This window comes from Zophobas morio, unplaced genomic scaffold (assembly GCF_036711695.1).
Source record: "Zophobas morio isolate AGI-343-1 ecotype UQ-CSIRO unplaced genomic scaffold, CSIRO_AGI_Zmor_V1 ptg000012l, whole genome shotgun sequence".
Taxonomy (NCBI): domain Eukaryota; kingdom Metazoa; phylum Arthropoda; class Insecta; order Coleoptera; family Tenebrionidae; genus Zophobas; species Zophobas morio.
The window spans coordinates 23,692,626-23,720,298 of record NW_026972117.1 but is presented as its reverse complement, the minus strand read 5'-3'; the positions used below and the strand labels follow the sequence as shown (position 1 = coordinate 23,720,298).

The 27,673-nt window shown below is 34.1% G+C and overlaps 3 protein-coding genes across 4 annotated transcripts in view; 2 read left to right on the top strand and 1 right to left on the bottom strand.

The window, feature by feature from the left end:
- Positions 1-13,838, top strand: part of LOC135128051 (uncharacterized) — a 31,666-nt gene extending 17,828 nt beyond the window's left edge. The window contains exons 3-11 of the mRNA XM_064054862.1: positions 9,152-9,323; positions 10,807-10,988; positions 11,105-11,213; positions 11,276-11,325; positions 11,376-11,432; positions 11,486-13,237; positions 13,289-13,348; positions 13,403-13,533; positions 13,765-13,838. Of these exons, the coding sequence (XP_063910932.1) occupies positions 9,152-9,323; positions 10,807-10,988; positions 11,105-11,213; positions 11,276-11,325; positions 11,376-11,432; positions 11,486-13,237; positions 13,289-13,348; positions 13,403-13,451 (2,431 nt within the window). The 3' untranslated portion in view covers positions 13,452-13,533; positions 13,765-13,838. The remainder of the gene's footprint in view (positions 1-9,151; positions 9,324-10,806; positions 10,989-11,104; positions 11,214-11,275; positions 11,326-11,375; positions 11,433-11,485; positions 13,238-13,288; positions 13,349-13,402; positions 13,534-13,764) is intronic.
- Positions 13,839-14,790: 952 nt separating this feature from the next.
- On the bottom strand, positions 14,791-15,765 carry LOC135128052 (inactive phospholipid phosphatase 7). Its single transcript, XM_064054863.1, has 4 exons — positions 15,623-15,765; positions 15,439-15,573; positions 15,287-15,386; positions 14,791-15,228 (listed from the first exon to the last, which is right to left on the bottom strand). Exons 1-4 carry the CDS (start codon positions 15,629-15,631, stop codon positions 14,828-14,830), a joined length of 645 nt encoding a protein of 214 aa, XP_063910933.1. The 5' UTR covers positions 15,632-15,765; the 3' UTR covers positions 14,791-14,827.
- A 10,199-nt stretch (positions 15,766-25,964) lies between these two features.
- Positions 25,965-27,673, top strand: part of LOC135128047 (uncharacterized protein) — a 26,903-nt gene continuing 25,194 nt past the window's right edge. For both annotated transcript variants that reach the window (XM_064054856.1, XM_064054857.1), the window contains exon 1: positions 25,965-26,163. In XM_064054856.1, the coding sequence (XP_063910926.1) occupies positions 26,133-26,163 (31 nt within the window). In that variant the 5' untranslated portion in view covers positions 25,965-26,132. The remainder of the gene's footprint in view (positions 26,164-27,673) is intronic.

Sequence of the window (27,673 nt, the reverse complement as noted above, 5' to 3'; positions counted from 1 at the left end):
TAATTATCTGCCAACAGGTAGAATTCGTTTATATTGTCTTGAATAATGGATTACCAACGTCATTACAAATTTCCATAACATTGGTAAAGAATACTATCAACAGGTTGATAATACAAATAGGTACTTGCCGAATATCTAAATATCTAATCATTGATTTATTCCTCATTTTTAATTTAGTAATTTTAAAGTCCACACTAAAAAAATGCGGTATTGGAATGTTCAGATTAATAATTTCCTGATTTAATCCCATTGTTTTATGTATTAGAGGCGGAAACCAATCGTGTTGCTTTTTACTTCACAAATCCGGTGCATCACAAAATGTTCGGATTATTGATTTTCCTCCCAGACTCCAGCTGCACGCACCCACTCGTCGAGTTGAATAAAACTATAACCTTGGGGAAAATTTAAAAGACCATATACTGAGAAAAGTCGGTACTGAAATTGTTGGAAACTTGAATATTTTCTACTTTCATATTCTACGACATAAAACGGTATGTTTTTTAATAAATAAGATACACTGGTGATAGTGTTGAATTGATGTAAAAAGTAAAACACCATTTGTAACAATTTTTCAAATTATTTTCACACAAAATATACACAGACATTAGAAATAGTGGAATTAAGATCTGCATTTTGCAAATGACTGGGAAAATTCTGAAGATTTGGAGATGATACCAGCGATATGCTGTCATAGGCATTTATGTAATAATAAGTGTCACAAAAACCTTACTCAAATATATTTTTCCCTTCGTTAACACATATTTCAATGCGATTTAAACATCTTTATCGCTGATGTAACGATTCAGATGTATTTGCATTTTAAAGAGCATCTACCATGAATGAAATTTTGTTTCCTACATTAAACCAGAGATTAGACCAAGGTTATGTTGACGTTTTTTGTTTTTGTATTTTTAACGAAGTTTTGTAAAATTGTCTCAATTGTTTATTTATCGTGGAAAATTCCAATCTAATCTGTTGCTGGCCAGAATATAGCATTTTTCAGTACGTAGTATGTTGCCTTCATTCTAAAACGTTGATTTCTAGATCGTTTCAGATCTAACTAACTACATAATACCATTTTTTTTTCAAGCATATACAAAGGAAAAGTGTTAATTTCATGTTATATATAAACATAATATTGAATTTATAGTTCTTCACACTCAGTTGGAAACAGTCATTTCAATATGAATTATGACTTACGAAGAGCAAACCTCGCGCGTTGGAAACATGAGTGCTGTGAATAACTCTAAAAGTTTTCACTGAGTAAAAGAATTATTGGAACGTCGCTTTACTACTTTAATATTTTCAGCAGTGCTTTTAAATCGACCAATACGATCAATGTATTGTTATTCCTGGTCAAATATTCAAATCAAAGTTTAGTTTTTGTTTTCTTTATTGAGCGAGATGTTTCTTTCTAGTCGTAGTATCGAAAAATTACAGGCATTTTCCTGCTGACCTGTGTTGACCTTTAAATGTATTGAAATAGAAGCTTAATATATGTAGGTTTAAAATACAAATAAATTTGCAGTTGTACTTTGATATTATTTTGTTGCCACCTAGTTTCACTGTTCCCCCATTAACAGTATGCTGTCAAAAATAAAACGAGTTAGAGTTGGCTGTGAGACCAAATAATGCACAGGTGGCATTACTGCACAATTGACACATCACATCTTTCAGCTGACAGGTTGGCACTTATCTGTGTCAAAACTTAAACACTTATTACAGAAAAACTGGGTAAGAGTATACATTTGTTCGACTTTTCGCTGTTCCGGTAATAGCTGCTCAAGAGAAAATGTTTCGTGCTCTAATAAATATTTTTTCCAAAATTCTGACGCAGTGTCATCACAAAAAGTGATTAATTAAAGATTATGTTGACATTGATTCACGTCAAATTGAGGGCAGTAGTACCATCCAACGCTTGACAGGTAACGCTAATCCATTTTATTTTCGATTTCACGGTATTTCGTTGTCAGAACTAGATCACTTGAATTTATAGAAAAACGAATTTTAATAAAAGGGTGAATGCTCTTGAGAAATTAATATGCCGAAAATACATCACAAAACCAGTTTCAGTTTTGTCTATTTGCACATATGACCTAATCTCTTAATATTACAATGAAGTTTATGCCTCAGAAACTTGAATCAGTTGTAGTTCTATAACATACAGTTATCATTTAGATCTAAAAAAATAAAGTAATGTCCCCTTTCAAAAATTACACATAGGTGTAATTGTGTAATTGCTATTGAAATTAGTGCCACTTGAATTAAATGATTACCACTTTATAAATAACTTGAAAAATGGAAAATAATTTCTTTGTTTTAATTAGGATTGGTGGTTACAAGTTACAGATATAACTATATTTTATCAATTTACCATATATGTTATACATGTGTTCTAGATAACGTTTGGAGTCGCGCGACGTAGATCTATATTTTTTTAAATGTCAACATACTTTTTATTTCCCGAGTATAAGTTAAGGAAGTGTTGTATTCGAATCCATCGAGCGACTGGCTATTGTCACATTTTCTCGATGTGTTGTGACTCCTAGCACTTTAAGTACCGCCGTCCAGTTTATTGGATACAGTGGTTTTGACTCACAGACCGCTTCCAGTATACTGGACGCTAATTTGTATTTAGTTCCAAAGGAACGATTGTTTGTATGGTCTGTGGGATTGTTCCAAAATTTTCTACCGGTTCAAAAGTGTACTTGAATTTTTGCAAAAAATGTGAATACATACCCATTTGTATATGTTCAGATTTCTGTAAATAGAAAAACAAAATGCCGTATGTGCAGTGTGGGTGCATTTACTTTCGGATATACTCGTAAATAATCACGTAATTGACCGAAAAACTTCGAAATTTATCAAAAAAACAACGTCTACTTAACTGGACGTCGGTTTTAAAATATATACTTTATTACCAAAGACGGCGGTCCACTAAATTGAACAGTACCCAAAACTCAAATTTGACATGAAAATTGAATTTTTTGATCAAAAAACACTGGGAGCAAGTTTTAGTTTTCTATCCAATCAAAAAAGTCGCGGTCCAGAATTAAAGACTACCAAATATGGTGCTTAAAGTGCTAGAATACAAAAACATAGATCTCTCGTTTCCATCTGTCTATCCGACGTCCGTCTAAATTTTTGTTAGGTAGATAATCTCCGAAACTACCAGACCGATTGTTGTAAAATTTTATGTATGGGTAATATGAATATCATGTACATGGTAAAACGCTAACCAAACTTTGTTTAATCATCCCCACCAACAATGCAATGACGTCACCTCAAAATTGTACATAGTAAATGGATTTTAATATCATTGCACGCATATTTTTTGGAATTGCTTATACAGGGTGACTCAAAACATTGAATAAATCAATTTATTTTATTAATTAAACGAGGAACTGCAAAACCGAATGCTTTGAAATATTGCAGACGTTTTAAAATTATCGTAGGCATGGTAAATTTTTAACCAAATTAAATTTTTTGAGAAAGCTGGAATATATCTAGTTGCTTTAGATGTGCAGATGTAATTACACTACTACAATATTTCTTTACTGCCTCTCGAAAATGATTGAATTTTTTTATTTCTGCAATAATTATTATGAAAATGCTGATATACATAACAGATTTATCGTATTTGTGGCCCTTGCGTGATTTAAAAGATTAAAAAATGAATATGGAATGTTTGTGCTTCCTTAACCCGTGATACTCTAATTAGTCATGACAAGTGGCGAACTAATGACAAGTTTTGTGTTCAATGTGTGCCGGTTCTTATACCATACTTAAATTACTGTTTTTGAAACAGATCTTACTAATTACTATTTTATAACTTTTATTTTTTATATATTGAAAATGAAATGAACACTTGTGGCTTACATCATTGTTATGTATTATAGTGATTTATTAAAATTAGTTAAAAAAAATATAAGTTGCAATTTAAAAAACGGTAAAAATATTCTGCTCAGTATAATATTTTTTCGACAAGTTACCTTTACCGATATATTATATAATTGTTCATTTGAAAATATAATTGTCATATAACAAATTTTTTGTTACAGTAACTAATTTTAACGATATGTTTTTATCATGGAAGTTATGTATATTATTCATTTTGTTCAGTAAATAAAACTATTGTCCTGTAAAAATAACGAAAGCTTAGTTAATAATGTTGGATGTACAGTAGAAATCATAGACGTTTAGTAGAAATTGAACAGGTTCGTTAGAAAATTATGGTGTTTTTTATAGTTAACACCCACACATACATAAACTCATTATTTTTTTAGAATATGCATGTTAGTCTTCATTATATAGAATAATTTATTTGTTAAGACCCACCACTGACCCGGAAATGACCGGCATTCAGGCAAGACTTCTATCATTACGGGTACTAAGACCAAGTAATGATATGCATTGATTAGATTAACAGAACAACTTTCGAGATTCTAGAATTACAGCATACAAATTAGTCTGCTATTATTCTCTAATCTCACCCCATCCCCAAAAGTCTAGCGTAACTACCGACCATTTATCCGCGCATCACTTGAAAATTGACCTACACTACTCTGACCTACTGGTGCTAACCTAATCTGACTAACATGATCAGACTGTTCAAGAAACTTACGAACAATATGACATGTTCCTAACAAAACAGCTTTTTGAATTTTGATAATTATTGAATCATTCAAATGCAAAGACTTTAAATTCTCAACTAAGCTATTTGGAACTACACCTACATTAGAGATAACTAGAGGTACAATTGAAATTTTTTTAAGATTCAACATGGATTTCATTTCTATCGATAACTGTAGATATTTTGAAATCTTGGTGTGGTATGTTTGAATAATGTTGTTTGTGTTGGGAACAGCAATGTCAATGAGAATGGCTTCGTTCGTGTGTTTCTTGATAAGTATGATGTCTGGTCTGTTAGCTGTAATGTTTAAGTCTGTAAGTATTGTGCGATCCCAGTATAATTTGTATTTGTTATTTTCAAGGAACGGAGATGGAATGTAAGTGTAATACGGTGTCGTATCTTCGATTAAGTTCATAAGTGTTGCTAATTCTTTGTGGATGATTTTGGCGACGTTGTCGTGTCTAGCTTTGTAGTCAGTTTGTGCTAGGATGCTGCAAGAAGAGATTATGTGCTGGATCGTTTCAGGTTTTGCTTTGCAGAGGCGACAGCAGTCGTTTTTTATGTTCGGATCTTTGATGATGTATTTTTTGTAATTCTTGGTATTGATTACTTGGTCTTGAATAGCAAACACAAATCCTTCTGTTTCGGCATACAAACCTGATTTTTTTAACCAAATCAATGACATCTTCTTATTGATATGAGTTTCTTCTAAGTCTTTGTAGAATTTTCCATGTAGTTGTTTTTGTTTTAGCCCACTTATTATTTTATCTATTGTGTGGGGGGTGTGGATTTCTTCGGTGTTCGACAGATTTAAGGGTGTGTGGTTCAAATCTGCTCTTGTGATGGTGCGAAACATTTCATTTCTTTCCGCTCGTTTCAAGAAATACTTCTTCAAATCTGAGATTTGTCTCTGACATAAGTTTTCTAGGTTCTGGAAACCCCTTCCTCCATTCTGTCTTGGTAATGAGAATCTTTCAATCGACGATTTTGGATGATGCCTTCTATACTGTGTGAAGATTTTCCTTGTTGCGATGTTTAAATTTTCAAGATCAGTTTTGGACCATTTAATGACTCCAAAAGAATATGTTAGTAGTGGAACGCAGAATGTATTTACTGCTTTCATTAAATTTTTTCATTTAACTGTGTCTTCAATATTAATTTCAATCTCGCTAGGTATTGATCTTTCAACTGTGTTTTCGTTTTGGTATGATTGATGTGTGATGATTGACAGAAACCCAGATATTTGTATGTATCGTTTCGTTCTTGTGCTTCGATTATTTCGTTATTCTGGGTTATATGTGGTACTTGGTGTTGGACGCCTTTTCTGATTGCTTGGGTCTTACATTTCTCAATACCAAAAGACATACCAATATCACCGGAAAATTGTTCAGTCAGATTTAATAGGTTTGTTAACTGATTTTGTGTACTTGCATATATTTTTATGTCATCCATATACAGCAAGTGACTTATTCTGTTTTCTCTTTGTTTGTTAATTCTTATATTGAACCCATAATTGCAACTGTTCAGGATATCGGAGAGGGGATTTATTGCTAAGCAGAACCATAACGGACTAAGAGAATCGCCTTGAAAAATTCCTCTTCGGATCATTATTGGATCTGACTGAATTGTTTGTTCATTTAAGGTTATTTGAAGGGTGGTCTTCCAAAATTCCATGGAACATTTTAGAAAAGTGCAGATTTTAGTATCAATTTTGTATAATTCCAGAATTTTGCATAGCCAGGAATGAGGGACAGAATCGTAAGCTTTCTTATAATCAATAAAAGCAGTATATATGTTTCGGTTTTCTTTTCTAGCTTGTTCACAGATGATGGAATCTATGATTAATTGCTCTTTGCAACCAAAGGATCCTTTAATACATCCTTTCTGTTCTTCATTAATGATGTTAGAGTTAAAACAGTGTTGATAGATTTTTTGTGTAATGCATGAGGTTAATATTTTATAGATTGTTGGTAAACATGTGATAGGTCTGTATTTTGATGGATTTTTTGTGTCGTTATCTTTAGGTTTTAAGTATGTTACACCATGACATAAGAATGTTGGAAAGGAGGATGGGTCAAGAAGGAACTGATTTAAGTGATTTAGTAAATGAATATGTACACAATTAAATTTTTTTATCCAAAAATTATGGATTTTGTCTGGTCCTGGTGATTTCCAGTTGTGTGTCTTATTGATGGTATTTATTAATTCGGCAAGTGTTATCTGATGATCATTCATTGGTGTAACTGTGGATAGTTTATGGGATATATGAGGAATCCATTGTTATTATTTAAACAATGAAGGCTGTTTATTATTATTATTTTACTGTTTATTGTTATTTTTTTTAGTGTGTATAGGCCTTTGTTTTATTTTTCCAATAAAAATATTTGTTAAAAATATTGTTTCCTACCTATTGTTACAAGTACCCGTATGTACTTATAGATTACTATTTTTTACTAAACAGGAGTATTCATTAAAACGTGGCAACCAGACACTCTAGCATTTCTACTGAACATCTATTATTTTTACTAAACACAGCACAATTAAATACTTGCACATTGTACTGGTCACGTTTTATTTTAATACTTACAATTTCTACTGAACAAACTTATTAATGTACATAACAAACTATTTAAGTTACCTAAAAAAAATGCATTTTATACTTATCATTTAATTACAAGCCTTTAAAAAATAAATACAGGTTTTCCAGTGTATTAAATTGAGCTTCCCCTTTCAAGCTAAACATAATGGCGTCTACAAAATTTCAATACCTTTATGCGTTCTCAAGATATAAAGCCGCGAAATTTAATTTGAAACACCTGTACACATATACAGAGTGATTCACATAATTATATTAACGACGCCCAAAATACATTCATAACCAATCACTAGATCCTACAAATTTACAGAGACCGAATACGAATGCACGTTGCTCTTCGTCAAGCCTGTTAGATCATTTGGACTCTCTTGTCTTTCAAAATAATTGTCAAAAGAAAAAAATTAAAACCGTCACAAAATGCATTCATAAAAAACACAACTAATGCAGCAAAATGGCTGCCTAAACTTTATTGAGCTCGATTCCAGAATTAAAATTTCTCCTATCTTCAAGTGTTTGCTTGGTCTAAATGATTTTTTACATTTAAGAAATAGTAGGGTGGTGCTCTGTCTTGTCGAAACCACATCTGCCATGAAGTGTCAGGGGAGCTATACCATTTAACAAACCAATCAATTCGTTTGATAAAAAAATTAAATATCGGTCTCCAGGTAGGTTCCTTTAAAAAAATATGGCCCGATCACATGCTTTCCAGTAATATTTACAGAATAAACATTTTGAAAATGCATTCGTCGTATCCAACGTGGGTTCATTTGTCCATAACAATGGCAATTGTGATGATTCGAACCATTGTTATTACATAGTGTTATTACTAAATTTTGCTTCGTCATATAATTCAGGAAATTATTATATCTGTATTTGTTTTCTGCTGCATGAAATAACAAAATTCTATTCCCCGAAGAAAATTATTTTCTTTGAGATCTTGCACCAACATAACGTGTGATAACAGTGGAATCGACTTGTTTTAAAGTTCTACAGGCTTCATCTGTTGCTGTTTTTAGTCTTCTTAATGTTCTCTTAAGTCCTCGTAAAATTTTATCCGTAAAATGTCTTCTAGCGGGATACCGCTGAGCATACAAATTAGCTGCTACGCCATTTTTCGGGCATTTTGGATAAATTTAAATCATTCCACTTTTTCGTCAGTGGTAGTACATAATTATTCTTCCATTTTCCCCACAAACTTGATCATTAATCCTAAACAAAATGAAATTGGAAAAGGGTGGTTTTATGATAAGAGTATGTGTGGTTGCATCAAAAGTTCTTTAGGGTTATACTGTTATGTGAATCACCCGGTTGTATTTTCTTATTAAATCAGTATATCGTTTTTAAATTTCTTACTTCAGTTATCATACTGTAAACAAGGACACGTCGGGAAATAGAAAAAAATCCTTTACCAGTTGATGGATTTGCCAATACATTTCTTGTTTAGGGTAAGTTTGCGCACTTATTAATTAACAAAAATTCGATGAGTAAAATAAAATGAAGAAGACACAAGGAAGGTTCAAAAAAATTTTGTGGGCCACTGTGGACCTCAATAAATCGAGTAACAGTCATGTCTTCAGTATTTAATTTTTAATGTTTGTAACGAACGGCACTGTTTTGGCACCGTGCATCACTATCTCTTTTTTCAAGGACCGCCTAGTGCTCAATCCATGTGCGGAAGCGGCACTTTCAGATCTTAATATATAATAACTACTGTTTGTGATTACGAATGTTTAATACAGTAGGTACTAAAAAATAGAGTCCTTATTTAAAGAATGTGTCGAGGACGACATATCTTAATATGGTTAGTCGTACATTTTGAACTTTGTTCCTAAAATACATTGTTACTAAAATGTAGTCCATGTAAAAAATTGCATTTTTTTTACATGTTAAGTATGTATCTAACCTACACATTTTTTTTCCAGTGGCAGGGGAGCAGTAACTGGTATGTTGAAGACAGGCAAGAAAGGATTGTATGTGTTCGACAGGAACGGCCAGCATTACCAGGTATCACCACCATGCGTGTTGGACTTCTACATACACGAATCTCGCCAACGCACAGGTCTGGGAAAACGATTATTTGAACATATGCTGGAGGTAAGATATGCCGGTGGTAGGTGTTTGAATTTGTATTGGCGTATTATTGACCCCGACCGACCAAACGAGAGGTCGAATCTTGATACAACCAAATCGACCAAAAAATCTAACAACGCTTCTAACGACTGCTAATATGCTAATATGTTCGTGACATTGATCAAAAAGTGTGAAGGCGTCATCTATCTAAAGGAATTCTGTTTGTAAAATACCAGTAGGTTGAGTCTCTTGTAACTCAGTAAGTTTCCTAATACAGAATTTTTTTATTTATGGTAGTCAAGTAGCGGTTAATTAGAACAAAAGGATTTGTGGAGGCGCTAGTCTATGCTGAGTACATTGAAAACGGTTAAACGTAATTACCGATGTATCCTGTTGGTAATTATAATGTAAAACTTGTTATAATGCGATGGTGCTGAGAATATTTTTTTATACTTTAACCTGAACTGAACCGGATTTTGTTATTTTAAGGATTGAGTAATTATACTCAGTAGATTTATCTAGAAAACTCTTATTAATCTGAAATAAACCCATCCATTTTAATTTTGGAGTGATTGCCCATATTTTAATTAAATAGCCAAAAAAGCATGTAAGTAGGTTACCAAGAATCGATACCCCATCTTAATATTCTTAATGACCTAGCAGTCAATTTATACAAGCAACCCTTTGTTCTATATCTGTTGGCATCATATAAACAGTCAATATGGGTGAAATTTTGATAGAAAATATTTTCTTTATCCGCCTCCTCATGTGGATATTTATAAAACCGATCATTAATAACGTCGTCTGAACAAACTTCTAAATAAGTACAAAATAAATAAATAGCTACATTAATCACAACACTGGAAAGTCGATGCCAAACTCGTCAGTGATATTCTAATCTCATGCAAACAATCTAATAAAGATCGCGAATCGAATGTTCCTATCATCATGCAACGATGACCTCATGGATAATCAGTGCCAGTCTTTTTTCCATATATCGAACATGAAACATGAATTTAAGACATGACCTGTTCTTCCATGTCAAGGGTACTTTTGTTTTCGATGAGATTGAGTATCGGATACGGGTGAGTTGCGTGATACAAGTAAATATTACATCATATAAATTCATTTGGAATTTTACACTGTATATGCAGATTACGTGTCTTCTACCCTCTGACCCAGAAACGTCTGTTCTTCTCTTTAACTGGTACAAGTAGTCGACAAGCATTATTTCACACTAATTGCTAGCCAAAGTTTAACGAACAAAATAAATAGCAGTTCATTTTGAGGAACAGGTGTGGTCCCATTTCAATGAGTAACTTCATCGGTCGAACGTGGGCTGTAATCTGTGGTATCACAAAACGTAACAACGGAGGAGGAAGTGCTAATGAATTTACAATCACGCCCTCACGTTCTGATAAGCTACGTGGCCTATCTTTCATCGAATTTGCAATTTAAACTATCACCCTATTTGCTTCATTAATTTTCCACCCTTCTCGGTTCACAGGAGGAAAAAATTGAACCCGTAAAAATGGCTATCGACAGACCGAGCGACAAATTTCTGGGTTTCCTTAACAAGCATTATTCGTTAAACAGTCCAGTCAAGCAAATGAACAACTACGTGGTCTTCGACGATTTCTTCCCAAGTACTCCGGAGAAAAATGGTGCGGTGGAGGTTCAGGCCCACAGGTTGGTCTTCAGATGCATCTACTGACAAATAACCTATATCAATTTACTAAAAATAAAGTCATTAAAATAACAACGTTCACACTCTATTCTGTTGCTGTACTAACACGTAATTTTAGCGGTGGCACTCCGGGGAAAAAACAGTCAGCTAATGGCTTACAAACAACCAGTTATGCATCACCAATGGGTCGCTACGGGGCTCCGAGGCCCCCTTGCAGTATGGGCCAGGTATAACTTTATAACCGAATTTAAACAAATTTAATCCTCATCGCCGATAACTATCATTGCAGATAATACATAACCAAACGTCTACTATACCAAAAAATACTGAACCAACGGGGTAAGTTTAAAGTTAGATGTACAATGTTTTACTGCATGCAAAGTATTTAGTGTTGTGAATGCTAGATCGGCGGGTGACATGAATTATCAGGGTATTGCTAACGACAGGTAAGTCGGATTGCACGTAGGATTAGTCCTTTCAGTCCCGTTGTATCCTCCAGAAATCCAAACATGACCCAAAGTACCCCCAATATGTATTACCAGCCGCCTGCGCCATATGTGAAATTTGACGGATTGGGCCCAAATTCTACGATAAATTATGAAAGTGACAAAAATACATATTATGAACAGCAGCAGCAGCAAAATTATGGAAATGCTAATACTGTCGATGATTCTAATCAAATGGCCGCTACTAATACGTATCCTCAAGCTACTACTCAGCAACAAAATGTCACTCCATTCCAACAGCAGGAGGTTATGCAGAATCAGTATAATATGCAACCACAGCAGCAGTTGCAGTCGCAACAGCATCAGACTTCTCAGTTTGTTGCTGCTACACCCAGCAATGTACAAAATCCAGGTTTAGCGACCAATCAGATTGTGGCACAACAGACAGAAGTAACATACATTCCAAATTTAAATCAACAAGAAACCTACAATGCCCAGAATAACACACAAAATCTGCAACAGTCCGCAAACCAAGTTCCGCAAAATGTTCAACAGTATCCCCCTCAGTATCTATACTCTACTCCACAACAAACCATGCAACAACCGATACTTCAACAGCAGATTCCACATTTGCAAAATCAGGTCCCAATTCAAAATCAAAATGTGACGCTAAATGAATCTTTTCCCTCATTGGTAGCTCCAGCTAACGCCCAGCAAATGTCATACGTGCCGGAAGTATTACAAAGTAACCCCCAGTACACACCTACAGACCTAAATCAATACCAGTATAACGTTCAAGTTCAACAACAAAATTTGCAAAACAATGCACAGTATACTTATGGACCTACAGGTATCACAGCCGTCCCACCCAATCCTCAAACTGTTCCAACTACTTACACCCTGCCACAGAATTCAGCTGGTTATACAATGCCGACAGCACCATACCACGCACCCACCAGCAGCACACAAGTTCCTCAATACGCAGCCAGTGCAACTATGCAGTATCCACTTGTTAGTAACGCTGGAGACGCTCAATATAATAATCAACTAGTTCAGAATCAACCAAACCAACTACTGCAACCAAATGTAGTAACAAATCCGGCACTTGAATCAAACATTGCGATGACAACTCAAGTGCCTCAAACTGTTAGTATGACCAATCAAATACCTTCAGGAAACCTCGTGACCAGTCAAATACAACCCCAGCCAACTATCTTTAGAACAAATCAAAGTTTGGCGCAATCTACTGTACCTATTAATATGGACACAGTTTCACAACATCAAATCCAAAATATGGCACAGGTGTCTCAACCAGTAATGCCAAATGAGGTAACAACTGTTGCACCGAATCTGTCATACAGTGTACCACATATTCCAAACGTGCCTCAGCCAACAGTTAATATGACACAGCCAAACGTAATGTTAACAAGCCCGATACAGGGCCAGCAAACCATGACGTCACAACCAAATATAACCAATCAAACTCAATATCCACCTCAAAATATGATGCAGTATGGATCGGAGCAAAGATCACCTCAGCCAGCACTAAGAGCTGACGTAAACCCTACTACAGCAAATAATCCAAAAGAAAGCTTGCCTCAACTAAGTACTAGAAGATCGCGACTCCAAAATGAAGCGTTTCAATATAATTACAATCCAGCGATGACTAACACACAGAATGTGGCTGTACCGCCACAAACGCCACAAGCCAGAGGAGAGTCTGCTCGTGTCAGAAATCCTCAATTTTCTATTGTTAACAAAACAGACGTGCAAAATGAACCACAATCTGTCTATCATGCACAGGGGTAAGACTTGAAACTAACACAACACAAAAGTCACTAAGAATTTTCCTATAGCGATGTGGAAAACGTTGACGATGGTTTGAAATTTGGATACCCGTCCCAAGTTCGTGATCCGTAAGAAACACAAAACCTTTATTAGTAACATTTACTATAATCATATTAAAACAGATTAAAGCAAGTAATGACAACCAACATGATCAGTGTCAACGATCGTTAGTATTAACATGATCCTAAAATTTTCCTAACCCACTAAATAACCAAATTTATATGTTGTTCATGCCAGTTACGTGTTTACTGAGGTAAGCTACCCATGTTTCATCACAGACCCATCCTTCCACAAGTTCGTTTCTCATTTACAGTTTTGTAACACAATTAATTTTGAAGATGCTTTTTCTTTGTCTTTTTTTTTAATTAATAATTATGTTGCATTTTTGTTTTTCGTTTATTGATTTTGATTTTTCTCCCTCCCCACAGGGCACAAATAGCCTCGCAGTAAAATAAAATTCTAGAAAATAATTGCAATATTCCAGTGATACCCAGGTAATGGAAGAAAAAGTCAGCTCTTCGCCAAAATTGGAACGTCCTCGATCTCTTTCTATACAGCTAAGTGAAGAACAGACGGAAGATAAAAAAAATGATGTAGAAAGTGAGGTACTCCCCAAAGAAACTGATATCGAGGAAGAGACGATAGAAAAATTGACGATTTCAGAGAATGGCGCAGACGTAGAACACAAAGATGAAAATATACCAACTCCTGAAAATAAATCACCTGGAAAACGAACACCAAGCCATTTAACTGAACAAGGATTTTTTGATCTGAAGTTTTACCACAACAAATTGTGGTAAAGTAGTTATAAAGGACATTGTGAACATTTTGGCAGCTTCAAATTAAGACAGTTGTATGACGTGTACCTTGCTTTTTATATCATGTATCTGTACTTATTTATTTGTATATTATTTATTTATTAAAAATTTATAGCACATATTATAGATGTATTGTTGAGCATGTTGTTCAGTTTTAGACTAACTAGTTGCAGTTTAGTTACGATTTTTAATACATTGCTTAGTCGTGCAATATAACTACTTTTATCCAGAATAAAAGGTTTCCAGAACAACATTCCATGTTAGACCAATTTTTAATTATTAACTTTTGTATCAAAGAAATTAATTTAGTTTTTTGCACTTCGAAAGCAATTAAGCAGCTAATAGATTTAAGATATAGCAGTAATTTGGCACAAGAGAACTAAAGCACATTGGAAGGTACTAAGGCAGCTGATGGTACCTGGTGCGTCAACTACTTAACTGGTTAAGAAGTAATACGTTACTTCAATGTTAAATTAAGTTTGTTTTATTTTTTATAAGTACTTATCACCAAAGATTTTTCAAATTTGTGTTATTTTTATTTGCAGCCTCGTCTATCAAAATATGTTTATTGAAAACTTTTTAATCCGCTGAAATTGGAGCTTTAATAATTTCAACAGTATTCTATGCTATAAAATATTGAAAAAGTCTGCTATTTTATGTAACTCAATGTGAAAATAACTCAATAAACAATGTTATCTCTACCTTACTTTTATTTCTTAGTTACAAATATCACACATGGTAATCACCGCCATCAATTTTATCATCTGATAAAAACGACATTAAGTAAACTGCGGCACTTTCATCAAGCCAAATAAAACTGACAGTCCACGCTACTATCAGCCCAAACATGACTCCACCCAAAACATCGAGAATATAATGCCGATTCATCAGAATTCTACTTAAACAAACGGAAGTTGTCCAAGCTAACAGCGGCGGTATGCAATATATAGGTAAAGGGTAAAGATTAATAAAAAAATATGTTACAAAAACTGCCCGACTAGCATGCCCTGAAGGAAAACTAAATACATCTGGTCCGATTTGTCCTAAAGCATCATCACTGTTGGCTACTGGCCTTCGGCGTCGAAAGTATGCCTTTGCAATGGCTATTAAAATAATATCCAGCAGTAATCCTGCAGCAAAACACAGTCAAATGTAAAAAACACACTTGTCAAAAACTTCTTTTCTTACCGATTAATATGTTGACTTGCAACTGAATGAGTGATGTGTTGTTAAATAGCCACGTAAATGCAATCCAAAATGCAAACCACGGAATTCCATGACAGGTAATCTACAAATAAGATTGAGAATCACACTGTACCTTTGTATCTCTGTTCACTTACTTCTAGGGCTTTGTAATGAATTCGAAGTGACCTCAGAGGCAAAAACTGATTAGCCCATAGTACAAATCGTTTCGATATTTCGATGTCGGCTTTTAATATATTTTTAATTGCGGGGGGTACTTCTCGTTTCTCCGCCTGATAAAAAAATTAATGTAAAATATATTTTTCACTTTGGTCTGCCTACCTGAGACATTTTTCTTTTATCGCTATATTAGTCAATCCCTAGATATGGACACACCGACCTATTTATAAACACCTAATAATAAACATAACTCTAATCGGACACATAGCTGACAATCAGCTGACTGTCGACTGTCAGCTGTCAAAAATTCACGTGACCGGTAACACGAAAGTCACTAAAAGTACAGAGGCGGACCCTATCCAAGAAAACGATGAACTCTATTATACTTGGTTCATTTTATCTGTATCCTTAATAAAATTTTACGACAGCAACAAGGTGGTTGCAACCGTCATTAGAGAAGAATGGTTGTAAAAAAAGGTAACCTCATTTGACATACACCTTGTAAAACTTTTATGACTTAAGCGGCTTCAGCCAAAGCACTCTTAAAGTCAAACTGGCTGTTGTATAACTTAACTCAGTTCACAGCTGCATTATGGCAACAATGGACAGTAATAATCCTTACGGTTCGGGTCCATAAAGCTTACAATAGCCAGCTTGACGTATGAGGGTGGTTTGCTTAAGCCGCTTAAGTCATAGAAGTTTTACAAGGTGTATGTCAAATGAGGTTACTTTATTTTCATAACTGACGGCGGTCGCGGTCGTGCGCTTCATAGGTAAAAAGGCAGGGACGTATTATTTCGAAAAGTAACTTGTAAATCACTCAGAGCAGATGCTGGAGATGTGACAAATATCCACAGAAGCCGACCACATTTACGGGATTGTAAAAGCATAACATTTTATTAGGATACAATAAAATGCACCAACTGTATGTACCATCGTGATAATTCAAAAATCCCGCCAAAATGAAACGTGCACAAAATTACAAATATCCAAAAAACCTGCCGCATATTCTACTTACTCTTTACCCGGTCTTCTCGAACTATGAAAACTAACTGCGCCTTTGACGCGGACGCAGGTCACCTCTTGAAGTTTCACTATCAATATCTGTTCTGTGTGTTCCGTTTTCGTTGTGCAAACTTGTGCCCTTTTTATTTTAATTAAGTTCAAATTTTATTTCTCTCGAATTTAAAACGATGACTGAATGATATTAGAATTGCTTACTTACATTAATTACGCCACACTCTATCAAGAATTTCAATCAACAAAGAATTTACAAAAAAAAAACACATGCAATTTCATCACAACCACAATAGGCTGATGTCGGAAACGCTGCGCTCTAGAGCGGCACCGTCGAGAGAATAAATGTTCGAATTCAAGCCGCAAAAATATTACTAAACCTGCAAGGAAATAATTAGACCTGAAAGAATCTACTATTGTAAATCTGTAGTAAAAGATTGAAGCCCTCCCGTTTTTCGAGTCCACGAAGATATTAAGTTGACTGACGGAAATTCCAAGGTCCTTTCTCTTAAAATGGATCAACGTTTAAGTTTAGCTTAAATGCCAACTATTAGCAATCTCGAGTAGTAAGTTAAGAAGTGTGTTATAATATAATACTTAAGCAGAAACATCAAGAAACTCTGATATAACGTGATAACCAAAAGAGTGAAGCCTGAATAAGTGAATTTCCTGACACATGGTTTATATGAACAATTTTATGACTGTTAAATTGTATTTGAGAACCTTACATGTTAATATTTCTAATAAGGAAAAGTTGCAAACTCTAAAACTGTTTGCCTTTTTATCATTTTTATGGTTGAAATTTTATATATATATTTAGTTTTTATCACCAAATAACGCAACACGGTCCACTGTCACAATTATTTTTTAAATCAAACCCCCTTATTAGTTTTTTTAGAAGCTTCTCTAACTATTGTGAGAAAATCACAATTTTTTTTTTAATTACCTACATTATTTAATTAAGTTAATGGACAGTAGATCATAAGGTCTAGCGATCATTTCTAAGGATGAAACTGTAGATCAGTTTTACGGATCAAGCGCTAATCAGAGACCTAACACAGAAAAAAACAACTTTAGTATAGCTGATGGAACCACAGGAGATGGAACCATTCAACCAAGTTATGGGTGATCTGGATGCATTGAATTTTCATTAGCCAGTACCTAAAAGTACATGAATATTCATTGTTTATACAGGAACTGCACACATATTAGATATGATGTCACTGACGAGAATTCCCTCTAGCGTACCTATTAATCATCTACTAGGAGCTATTATTATCTAAATATGTGAATTTAAGGTTGACATGACAATGTACTTTGGAACTTTGGCATGTCATGGTGGTTGTTACTCATCGCACCTTCTTTTTTCATGTTCTGCCAGAAAATTATGTTTGAGTCCCAGTGTTGGGGACAGATTCTTTTAAAAGTATCTAGATACAGATATAGACATATGGAAGATAAAAGTATCTAGATACGGTTTTTTTTCGATTTTTTCGAAATGTATCTAGATACAGATACCTACAAGAAAACAGATACTTTTTGGAGCTTTGGCGAATGAAATAACTGAAAACATGTTTATGTATTTTTTTATGTATTGTTTAATGAATTTTTTAAAATTAACAACATTTCGAACGTATTGTCACCTAAATTATTTCTTCTTGATGTCAGAATTTGGTTTCCGCTACTAAACAGCCGTTGCACAGGTGCAGAAGAAGGGATTGTGGTATTAAGTTTAAAAAATAAACATTTGACTGTAGTATAGTTATTCAAGACTGAAAAATCTTTTCTTTTTTCCTGCAAATAGGCCATCGCTTCGCTGTTTGATGTGTCGCAAATTGTACAATATTTATTACGTAGGCTTAAAAAGAATATTTTTTTGTTTTTATTCCCATACTAAAATGTCCAAATTGTGTTTGAGTATATCTAATAATTATCTCCAGCATTAAAATTAATATTTCAAAAGAATACGGGAAATGATTATTCTGTGCTGAAGGTCTGTTGTCGGCAACCTATCATAAATTATTATTCTTCAATATCGGCTTACGATGTTTTTATGACCATGTCCGGTAATCGTCTATCCCAGTGCGGCAGGTACATACATTTTAGGAAGAATTGCTGGTTCCGTTTAAGGCAAAATAAGTACAATTTCTTAGAAAGGTATTTAAACCCCTTACAGGATCAAAGGCTGCCTGGCAGGCCGGAATCACCAGAGTGCAACTTTAAATTTTCAGATTTTTTATTTTAATCTCGTTTCACGATTTCTGAGAATATATCACGATAAATTATTCTACCGAGGGTTGTAAAAATATTAATTTTATTGCCCAAGATTTACTTGCAACATAATCGGTACATTCTAGGGCAAAACGGACCTGCCAAGCTCGCCTCGCGTTAGGTCCAACATGTGGCAACAGGAAAAGATGCTACATTTGTCTGAAAAATAAAGGTATAAAACAGTAACAAATATGCGATTTATGCTAGAGAAATGTATGTATTGAACATTCGATTAGTCGATTTTACAGAACTAATTTGTGCTAACTGAAAAAATTAATCATTATGTAATACGCAATTATTATTTTCTAAAAATAATAACATACCTTAAACAAATATTTTTACTATTAAAATTACTCTTTTTTAATAACACAAATACAACCAGCGGGCCTACCGGACCCGGGTTGCTCAGGTACACAGATAAAATGCATTGCCCCGATAAGCGTAAAACGCAGTGAATAGTGAATTGTGGTTTATGGTTTTTAAAATACCATCTTACCATGGCTTAGATTTATTACCTCTCAGGATTATATTTAAAGATGTATTAAGTACTAAAGGTTGCAATGTAGGAAATGATGGTATTTAAAATATGAAAATTTCCGTGACAGAACACTATTAGTGGACCTCTTACCTCTATTTTTGTTTATGTGACCAAAATCACCAACCTGAAGTATCAAAAATTATTACTAGTATAACTCAACTAATAACTACTGAAAAAAAAGTGAAATAAAAAAATGTATCTGTATCTCCGCCATTAATTTTATATCTAGATACAGATATTTTGTGCTTAAATTAGATTTTGTCTAGATACAGATACTAAATACCCAAAAATGTATCTAGATACTTTATTTAGATACAAGTATCTAGATACTGCCCAACACTGCTGAACACTTAAGGATATAGTGACGAACCCTACAGTACTTGATATACAAATATTCTTATCTTATGATTAAAATAATAAGCGCAACAAAAAACTATATTATTATTCATGGAAACAATGCTTGTCCTTATCTCTATAGAGCTCCATTATTTTTGAATAAACACTCCAACTAAAATTGCTAAAATCTTGGAATATTTTGTAAAATTCTCGACTGGCATCAAGTTTGTTGTGGTTACGATTCTTATTAGCTTGTTACCGGTTTTTACAACTGATTCTATTATTCCATTCGTCTAAGTCTTAGGAATTTGCTGATTAAATACTAGAACCAAGCTTCACCGGTGGTTGTTAGTGACAGTAGAAAAGAAGAACTGTCCTGCACGTCCATTGTTAAAATTGTTTCCTGCTGGCATTTTCCCTATCTATCTATTCAGAGATGTAGTTATATTTGGCAGGAATAATGACACCAACGATGTTACGTTTGATTGTATCCTATAGCTGGCATTTGCTGTAGAGAGAGCTCTCTTAACACACTTTGTAACTTTGTTCAGACATTTACTCGCTATATGTTCAACAAGAGAATTGAGTTTTACAGTCCCCATGTCTTCAGTTCCAACCAGCGTTTGTGTTGTGCTCCGCGATCACCAATCAACGCTTGTTTTAATTTTGTATGTGGTTCAGCGTGTCTGGCTTGGAAATGACGTCAAATACCTTCACCGTAAAATCTTGAGACAGGGACACGTGTAGAGGAGCTGGCTGGCGTCAGAACGCTACATTGTGGGTTGCCAAACCGAAAAACCTTGCTTCTGGTCCGCCTTGAGTGTTTATGATTTTGTGGCACTCCGCAGAGCTCTGTATGTCAGGGCCCCTCCCCATAGGGTATTTGTGACCTTGTTCTCAGGGCCCCCACGTCCGTGGTTCTATGGGTTCCCCTCTGCCACATACGCACACATAAAAAATCATCCTGAGGCAGCTTAGATAAAACACACGTGCATATGACGACGACACCCCAGATATTCAGTTCTTCATTTTTATAGCTGCTGTGGATATTGAACAACGATCTACACGATTTTCAGTTGCGACGCCACAGGTATCGTAAGCAAAATGAATCGTACGACTATTGTATAAAATTTACACTCACTGCATTCACTATCGTGTCTCATGACGTGTGTTTTAATACATTTATTTTTTTATGATGATTTAAAATGGTGTTACTTATCTCAAGTATAATAGGAAAAAGTACCTTCCTAATTTTTAAAACTGACAGATGTTACAGACGTCTACGGCACTGATGGAGTGTTGCTAGATTTTCTGGATTTAATGGGAGTCTCATAGACTTGAAAACATTGCCGCGTTGAATGGTGACTCATTACCGGTGACGGCGGCGTTCTCGAATAGACAAAAGCTTGGAAGCGGTTCGCGGGAAGTCTCGATGGTGGACTCTAGAACAACCTCGAAACAGCGATCGTGAACTGTCCAGAAGAAACGCGTGACTGTTCAAATAAGGACCACCCTCAGGAGCGAGCAGTCTAGTCTAATCCAGCCCAGTCGATTAATCAGATAAACCAAGTTGAGATGGAATTATTTGCTGTTACATTTTTGCAGTGTAAGTTAGTCGTGTAAACTTGTATTGCTGAGAAATAAATTGTTGAGTTTGACCCACACCTTTTTTAATCTCCGTAAATCGTAACAATATGTGTATACATTTATTTTGGTTCCCACAAGAAATATGTATGCAATAATAATTAATAGTTAATAATAATTGACGATAGTAAAATAAGTATTACAAGAAAAGAAAGAAGCAAAATTTAATTACGCCACACTCTATCAAGAATTTCAAACATCGAATAATTTTGCATGAACTTAAATTATGTATTAATTCAAGCCACTGATTACGTCAAAAATGTGTTCACCGTGTCTTGAACTAAAAGTAAACGCTATTCATATATATGTACAGTCAAAGCACTTGAAATAAACACAGCAGGCAATATTCATTATGACTAAAATTAAAATAATCATTCGAGAATAAATATTCACATTGAATGGTAAATTTTTAGTCAAAAAGAATTTGCTCATCCTCCTAAAAAAATTGATGACGTCACCTCAAAATTTTGCTGAACAAATCCTACCTTAAATGTGCAAAGTTTGATGAGTCCATACTTGTGATTTATCATACCATTTATATTTTTTGGAATTGCATATACAGGATGACTCAAAAAAATTAATGAATGCGTGAATTTATTTTAGTTATATAATCAGGAACTACAAAACCGAATGCTTTGAAATCTTGGAGATGTTTTAAAGTTATCATAAGCATGGTAAATTTTTAATCAAAATGTATTTGCTCATCCCCCCTAAACAATTGACGTCACCCTAAAAATTTACTGAAATGTACAAAATATGATGAGTCTGTAATTGTGATTTATCATTCCATTCATATTTTTTAGATTTGCTTGACAGGTGGCTCAAAAAAATTTATGAATGAGTCAATTTATTTTATTGATTAAATCAGGAATAGCTCACTCCATTTTCCCCGATAATTTGGAGATACAACACTGTTATTATTAGAATTACATTGCACCAACCCAATTTGATAGACACAAAATTTTGTAAAGTAAAAACTCGTTTGAAACATAGGCGTAGCACGCTAATTTACATTCACTTTAACATTACAGACGTGCATTTGTTTTGTTGCACTGACTACGTTCCGTGAATGTAGTATAGACAAGTTATAATCAACCAATTGTGAATAATACGATCAAAAATTAAAATAAAATCCAATGTTTTATATAATAAGAGGAAGTCGAAGCAATAAAAAAGTCTGGACGACCATCGACATTGTTTGCTTTGTTTCTCTGTTTCACTCTCACGTATACAATCTCAACAAGTGTTACCGTTTGTTGTCTTAAATTAAGAATGTTAATACACTCTGCTAATACACGCGGCAAACTGTTTCGTTATTTAGTGGTTATAAATCAGTATTCAAGACGACCCAGTTCATTTTCCCGAAAATTTGGGAATACAGTACTTTTATTTTTAGTATTACACTACATCTATCCAAACTGGTATACGTGTTCTTGCAAAAATGTTGATGACATCATGGCGAGGGAAGTACTGTCTAAAGTTTTTAGACTAATTTTTTTTCATGTGCCCAATTACTCTGGTTCAGAAGTAACACTGATATTTACTGTGGCAACTCAAACATCTCGTCAAAATTGGAACATGTGCACAACATTTTTAAAACTCGTGAAAAATTCAAAATTTGATCTCAAAAGTGGAACCCTACGTTTGTGTTTTTTTTTTCATGGTGGAATGTGTTCAAATGCAAAGTGGTGAACCCCAAAGCGGTGGCAAATTTAAATATGAAACACCAAGGTTTCAATTAAGAGCCCAAATCATAAATCACTTAGGGGATAGATTGTTTTTACCTCATGAGATTTTTGAGATACAACACATACTCATCGCATCATCCACTTCTTCGCGCGTTATCAGTCCGAAAGGTAAGCGCACCCCACGAAGAAGTAGGTACCCCACACAAAACAAAATTAAAAAGTTTTGCGAGACAAACTAGAGCTAAATTCCCCCCTACTAACATTGCCGCAATTGACCGAAGACCTTCAAAACGTTCGTTTTGTTGTTAATTTTTTATTGAAGGATGTGTGATTTCAAATTATTAATTAGATCAAAATGCCTTCACCGATTACCTACACATATACAAAATTACTAAAGCGGCAAGGGAATAATTAGACCTGAAACAAACTATATATTAAGCCTATATTAAGAGAACATTAAAGCCGGCATGTTTTTCGAGTCCACGAGGATATTAATTTAACTGATAGAAATTTCAAGGTCCCTTCTCTCAAAATGGATAAACGTTTAACCTTTGTTTAAATGCCACAAATGCATAAGTGTTATGAATCTCGAACGAAAAGTAAGAAGTGTGTTGTAATACATAATACTGAAGTAAAAACATCCAGGAACTTTAGTTATAACTTGATAAACAAAAGAGTGAAGTCTGAGAATAAGTGAATCTCCTAACACGTGGTTTATATAAACTATTTTATAACACTACTCATATTACATTTTTCAACACGTTCCTCTCACAGCATTTCCATTCTAATGGACAAAGCAATCTATTCTTTAATACTTTATCTTGATCGGTGATTTATTTCTGAATACTTTTGATGGAATGATAGTTCTAACATTTCAGAATTAATTTCATTTATTATCTAATTGCACTACAATGAATGAACTAAAAGGTCTAGACAAAACTACAGCCAAGACAAAAACCCAAAATAGCAACGATTTTGGTTGCCAAAGATGCCTGAAACGTCAGTCGATAATCGCTAACAAACAATTCGTCCAAGTGTTTAAATTTTAAGCTTAACTTTTGGTTTTATTTTGGTATAATAACCCCAACCATTTTCTTCAATATACGTACCCGCATTTGTTCAGTCAGCCAAGAATTAAAGATAGTATTGGAAGTGGAACAAATAAAAAAAAGCTTATTGTGGTCTAAATATATTGCGTTCTGTGCTGCAAAATGCTCGGAAGAAAAGAAATGTTAGCTTACATGATTGTAATTTTACAAAATTTGATTTTCGTGTCTGGAGTATTTATACTTGTACAAACGAGGATTATTATCATGTTCTAACCAATTACAGATTAGCTATTGTTGATTCAAAATTAAAAAAACACCAAATGTTGCATTAAGTTGGTACCAAATAACTCTTCTCTATGGATTATTTTACACTGGTAACTTGGTAGTAAAAAAAACTTCAAATGTCAAAATAAAATAAATAAAAACAATGTGTTTTGAATGAAAACCATAGTCATCTTAACTTAAATTTTTTTGACAGGAGATCTTGGCACCAAAATTCTCCCTAGACAATGGTACCGGTTAAATTTTCATCCTATGTTGCCGGTTGAATGGTCTTTTAATTTTTGAATAGATAATAGTGACTGTGGTTTGTCTAAGTTTGATATCTTCATAAGTGAAGTGAAGCTGAATATGACTAATTTTTAAATATATAAAGTTGTAAAGGACCTAAACTTGCAACATAACTTAAAGGAGTATTTTCCCTTCTCTCTGTCAGTTTACGTTTTAAATTCATATCAGGTATCAGGCATAAGTTAACAGAATATTCTTTCTGCACATTTGCTAAGAACAATGCAGTCATGACAACAATACTATAATTTTCTTGACAAAAGTACTGGGTTTTAAACGATACAAAGAACACCTTGAAATTCTTATATACTCCATATTTCAAATAAGGACAAGTCAAATTGAAGAATCTAAGGACCTCTAAAATACAAACGGAGTCCTTGTCTGAATGTTTGTCATAGACTCACAGAGAAATATTTGCTTTATCAATTTAAGGTGTTTACAATTTATTAATTTCATCTACTATCTCACTACAACTTTTTGACTTTATAGGCTGGTGGGTGTACAACAATTGACAAAATTGATGTCAAAGAGATTTTCGTACCTTGCATATTTTTCATGCGTACAACTGGAATTTAAACGTTCACAGTTTTGACAGTGTAAGCAAAAAATCAAAAATTCATTAAAACGCAGATTGTGTGAGCAATCAACAGATCAGTTGCAACATAGATATTGGTCAAAGTGAATTTTTAATTTTGTAATTAAATTTCCCCGTGCAGAAAATCAATTAATAAATACCAAAGAGTGAAGTAAAAAGAGCTGGGTTTGTGCTTAAAAATCAAGGTGAAATTTAAATACTACTTATATTTTAATGCATTCTATTTTCTCCGGTGTAAACAGGGTACAAATTCCACTTACTGTATGACCTGCGTTTCAACTCACAAAAATCAGCGAGAAAAACAAGGACTTCCATGTTTATGTGGCTTTTCCAATTGTCTGTTCTTTAAATGAACAACAACGAAATTTCCTGAAGGATAATACACCCTTGTTAAAGTAATTTTATTTAATGAATCCAGTTTCACCGAAAACAAATAATTAAAAACATTCATTTGCACTCAGTGTTGATCGAACCTTCAATGAACCGTTGGTTATTTGTTCATGAAATATCGTGCACACGATTTATTGATTTTCGACAGCGTACTAGTAGGTAATGAATTAGGAGTACATATTTTACCAAAATCGAGTTATGCAACGTCCTTAATACGTGGAAACGGGAGCGTCTAATACGTGTGTCCGTCTGAAGACGTAAGCATTTTATTTATTTACAATTCTTAACACCAGCAACATGTCGCCAACAATCAGTTGATCCAAAGAGAATTTCAGAGAGCGTGATTTGCAAAAGCACGTCAGTTTTCAAAAATAGACCCTCCAGAAATAGCCCTCGTTCGAACCTATCTCAGTTGCAGGCCAGACCAAGACTGAAGAGCATTTCAGAACCGTTTCACGCGTGTGCATAACGTCCGAAATTGTAGGAAAGAGCAGCTTTTTTGATCGAAAACCACAGTAGTGAACCCACTTTCGAAACATGGAAAACTCGTATCGTCAATGCGGTGCTGTATGGAGTAATGGAACGACATAAGAAAGAAAAGCGGCACAGTAAGTCTTAAGTGTCTGTTTTGGCGGCATATGACATTTCTTACACCTAAACCTAAACTCGGCTAAAATAGTGATTTCATCCGTACACTCAGCACAGCTTATTTTGGCGCGCCAAGAGATTTTTGGCACTGAGCGCAACATCAACACGAACAAGTTCATTTCTAATTCCTCCATGGCTAACCACTATTTTTACTTGCACTTACACCGATCTTTGACACGTGATAATTGTTTATGCGACAAACCACCCTGTACATAGACACGAAAACGCAAGGTTAAAATGGTCTCGTAAATTATGTAACTTTGAGTTCGGTCTAGCACTACGTGTCCTTCTACCAACTAATAGCAAACTTTTAAAGATTGTCGAAAATAGCCACACACCGCTCTACTTATGTTGCAACTCTATTGTTTTATAGGCGCTTCCATAAAAGATTCAAAAATAACCAAGTACAATTTCTAGTATGTGATTCAGAATGTTCATAACAATAATTCAAAAGAATACATTACAAGTCGGAGACGGCCAATTCTTAACTTCCTGATAAATGGCGACACTTTTAATATCTTAAAATATAATGCCCCACATCTTGGAAAATTTATTGGAACGGAAACTCCAACTAAAACAAATTTTTGGCGGAGCCAATAACTATATAAAAAACTCCTTTGAACCTGAATCGTGCTAATTTATGTCACATTGCGCACTTCGAATGTTTCAAATATTTGAAAAATATGAGCTAAATTGACTCCCGTTATGTACCACAGGTATTTATTTTAATAGTAGATATACTTCATTCATTACCTACTTACTGAAATTATAGCCATTTCAAAAATTACGACTCATAATGTAAGCTTCCACGAATATCCGAAACGTTTAAAAATTCATAAAACGGCGTGTGAATGAAGACGCTAAATTTGTCTAACGAGCTTGTAATCCATGGTTAAAATTACGTAATTTTAAGTCCTCACCACCTGTTGTAACATAAGCACTATTTTTACTAAAAGAATAGAACCTTTACCCCTCAGTATTTTAATCTCATACGTAAATATTTATGCTCGTGTAATCAAAACTACGGTAAAATGTAATAGTGAGCTGTTGAAAAGTCCTTGTATATGTTGAAATCCAAATTTTAAAATTTCCAATGAGTACTTAACCGCGTGCTTCACTTTTTTTAAGTTGTTTTATTATGTAGATGTCTAGTTTTTTATTCGCTTGTAATTAATTTTCGTTATGAAACATTTTCACATAAAATAAACAAATTAAAGTTATTGATAAACAAGTCAAAATACATGATGGACAATTTATTTACGCTAAGTATACAATATGTGTGCTCCACTTCGCTGGGACTAGTAGGAAATTCTTTCACGTGTTATTTTTAATTTTCCAACATTTATATACATATAATAATGGGAATTTTCTTAACAGCTGTTACTTGCTTTGTTTCTTAAAATTATTATGTGCGAAAAAATAGTTAAAGTGCTGTGACTTTCTTTTGATATATATTTTTTTATAAACCAA

Excerpts from the sequence above, each read along its gene's own strand:
- LOC135128052 (XM_064054863.1), bottom strand. Across the intron at positions 15,387-15,438 it reads TTCATTACAAAGCCCTAGAA|ATTACCTGTCATGGAATTCC; the intron begins GTAAGTGAACAG and ends TCTTATTTGTAG. Across the intron at positions 15,229-15,286 it reads GCAAGTCAACATATTAATCG|GATTACTGCTGGATATTATT; the intron begins GTAAGAAAAGAA and ends GTTTTGCTGCAG.